General features: G+C 56.9%; 1 protein-coding gene across 1 annotated transcript; it reads right to left on the bottom strand.

Moving 5' to 3' along the window:
• Window positions 1–1,003: 1,003 nt before the first annotated feature.
• LOC105006635 lies at window positions 1,004–2,745 on the bottom strand. The gene is made up of 2 exons (XM_010865270.2): window positions 2,191–2,745; window positions 1,004–2,041 (listed from the first exon to the last, which is right to left on the bottom strand). Exons 1-2 carry the CDS (start codon window positions 2,743–2,745, stop codon window positions 1,004–1,006), a joined length of 1,593 nt encoding a protein of 530 aa, XP_010863572.2.

Here is a 2,745-nt window from a genome sequence, read left to right as displayed (position 1 = left end):
GATTTGGGGATTTTTACATTTGCCAGCTCTCCACGCTCACCTTGTTTGAGTTACAGCTCAAGTTAAGGGAAAATATTTGCAATTTGGTGCCAAAAAAGGGAACATATTTGCAATTGAATTTGTGAAAAACCCTTAAAACACCAAATGGAGTGTGCACGGAGACCCTCCGGAACAACGGAGCCCGAAGACCCATAGGCCAAAGTGATACAGTCACAAAGCCAGTGGGACAGACGTTGTTTGGAAAGCTAACGACCTAGCGAGGAGTCCTAATAGCAAACAAACAACTGGGGAGTCAATCTGATAGACCTGGTGCGTTCCACGTACAAGGCAAGAGCATGCACCGGGCACAAACAGTGAAGCCTCTCGTCCCCCTCACGGGCGTGTGGAGGAGGGAAGAAGGCCTGTAATTCGATGGTCCTTGACCGAAAAGAACTTGTGATACTTTTCGGCACGAAGGACGGATTAGGTCTCAACGTAGCACAACCCAAGTCCTCTCTGATGGCCAAGCACCCGGGGCGCACAGAGGGAGCGCGGAGATCACTCACCCGTTTTGCAGAACACAGAGCGACAAGCAGGGCTGTCTTAAGGGAGAGCAACTTGAGAGAGCACTGCTGTAAGGGCTCGAATTGGGGTGCGCAGAGAGCGCCTAGCACCTTAGCAAGGTCCCATTGAGGAGCGCCCAGTCTAACCGTCGGGCGCAGACGGCTTGTCCCCGAAAGGAAACGGCGAAGAAGAGGATGGCTGAAAAACGTATTTCCAGCAAAACCTTCATGGCACGCAGAGATGGCAGATGCGTAGCCGCGGATGGTCGAAGGAGACCTATCCATATCGAAGAGATACTGTAGAAACGACAGAATCTCTTCCACAGGACAACACGAAGGGTCCGAGGATCTCTGCGCGCACCATGATACAAACATATTCCAACGAAAGGAATATAATTTGGATGTAGACGATGCCCTAGCGCCTTGGATGGTGCGCACCACGGCTTCGGACAAACCTCTGTTCAAAAGCCTGACCTGCTCAGGTGCCAGACCTTGAGGGCTCCTGAGAGCACTGGAGGGTGTAGAATCGAGCCCTCTGCTTGGGACAGCGCGTCTAGTCTGGGCGGAATTGGCCAAGGACGGTCCACCAGAAGCTGGATCATCTCTGGATACCAGACGGCTGAGGGGCGATCGGGTGCCACCAGGATAACCCGAAGCCCCTCCGTCCTGATCCGAGCCAGCAGGCGCGCTATGCAGCGTTGCGGAGGGAACGCGTACAAGAGGCCCCGAGGCCAGGGGTGGTGCGAGAACGCGTCCACCCCCAGAGGGGGTTGATCCGCCTGGGACAAGGAGAACCACAGGCGAAAGTGTGCGTTCTGCCTGGACGCAAACAGGTCCACCCGGGCTTCCCCAAATCTCAGCCAGATGAGGGAGACGATGTCTGGGTGGAGACGCCATTCATTGTGATGGAGGCCGCTCCGAGACATCATGTCCGCGCCCACATACAGATGACCCGGAATGTGGGCCGCAGTTAGGGAGCGGAGATGGGCACAAGCCCATCGCCAGAGCTGCGTCGCCGCCCGGTGGAGAGCAGGAGACCTGACCCCCCCTTGTCGATTGATGTAAGCGACTGTGGCCCGATTGTCCGAGCGAATCAGGACATTGCGGCCCTCTACTAGGTTTGAGAAATGCATCAGCACCAATAAGACCATGTCTAGCTCTAGCAGGTTGATGTGGCGAGTGCCGGGAGGCCACACGCCTCCGACCGCCCGGCCCAGGCACACCCCGCCCCATCTGTGGAGGGTTGCGTCCGTGAAGACCTGGATGCACTCCGACACTCTGCCCAACGGGATGCCCTGAGAAAGAACCAGGGGGTCCCTCCAATAGCTCAAATCCCCTTGTAGGCGAGCCGGCAGGGACAAAGCCCGGTTCCGATGGCGCACCGGGTCGACCCGTTGGCGAGCAAACCAGGCCTGTAGACTGCGCATGTGAAGCAGGCCCAGGGGAACCACCTTGTGAGCTGCGGCCATCATGCCCAGCAGGGACATGATGGGCCGAGCCTGCAGGGAGGCCGGCACAGGTTGAGAGCAGAAAGCAGATCGAGAGCCCTCGAGTCCGAAATACGCACTCTCATTGTGCGTGTGTCCATGACCAGACCCAGGTAAGAAACCTGTTGGCCTGGTCTCGGCACACTCTACTTCCAGTTCACCGCGAGACCCAGTCGCGTGAGGAAGGACACCACACGGACAGTGTGTGACCTGGCCAATTCCAGGGACGACGCTAGAATCAGGAGGTCGTCTAGATAGGCCAGGATCCTGATGCCTTCCCTGCGTAGAGGCTCCAGAGCCGCCTCCAGACATTTGGAGAAGGTGCGTGGGACTAGAGCGTAGCCGAATGGGATCCTCGTATACTCGTAAGCCTTGCCCAGAAAGGCAAAGCGGAAGAACTTCCTGTGTCTGCGAACGATCGGGACATGGAAGTAAGCATCCTTGAGGTCTATGCTCGAGCAGAAGTCCCCTGGTAAAAAGGCCTCCAGCAGAAGGCCGGTGGTGAGCATGCGGAACGGGCGCTTGGCCACGTGCGCATTCAGATTGCGCAAGTCTAAGATCGGTCTCACTCCCCCTGTCCTCTTGGGAACCAGGAAGTAACGGGAGTAAAAACCATTCTGCTTGAGATCCTCCGGAACCTCGGAGATTGCTCCTTTGCTCAACAGTTCCGTCACCTCCGACAGTAGAGCGGACACTGACCATTGGCAGGTTTGCAT

This window comes from Esox lucius, chromosome 3 (assembly GCF_011004845.1).
Source record: "Esox lucius isolate fEsoLuc1 chromosome 3, fEsoLuc1.pri, whole genome shotgun sequence".
In the NCBI taxonomy this organism is placed as follows: Eukaryota; Metazoa; Chordata; class Actinopteri; order Esociformes; family Esocidae; genus Esox; species Esox lucius.
Note: the sequence above shows the minus strand (reverse complement) of the source record. Positions and strands in the feature narration are given on the sequence as shown.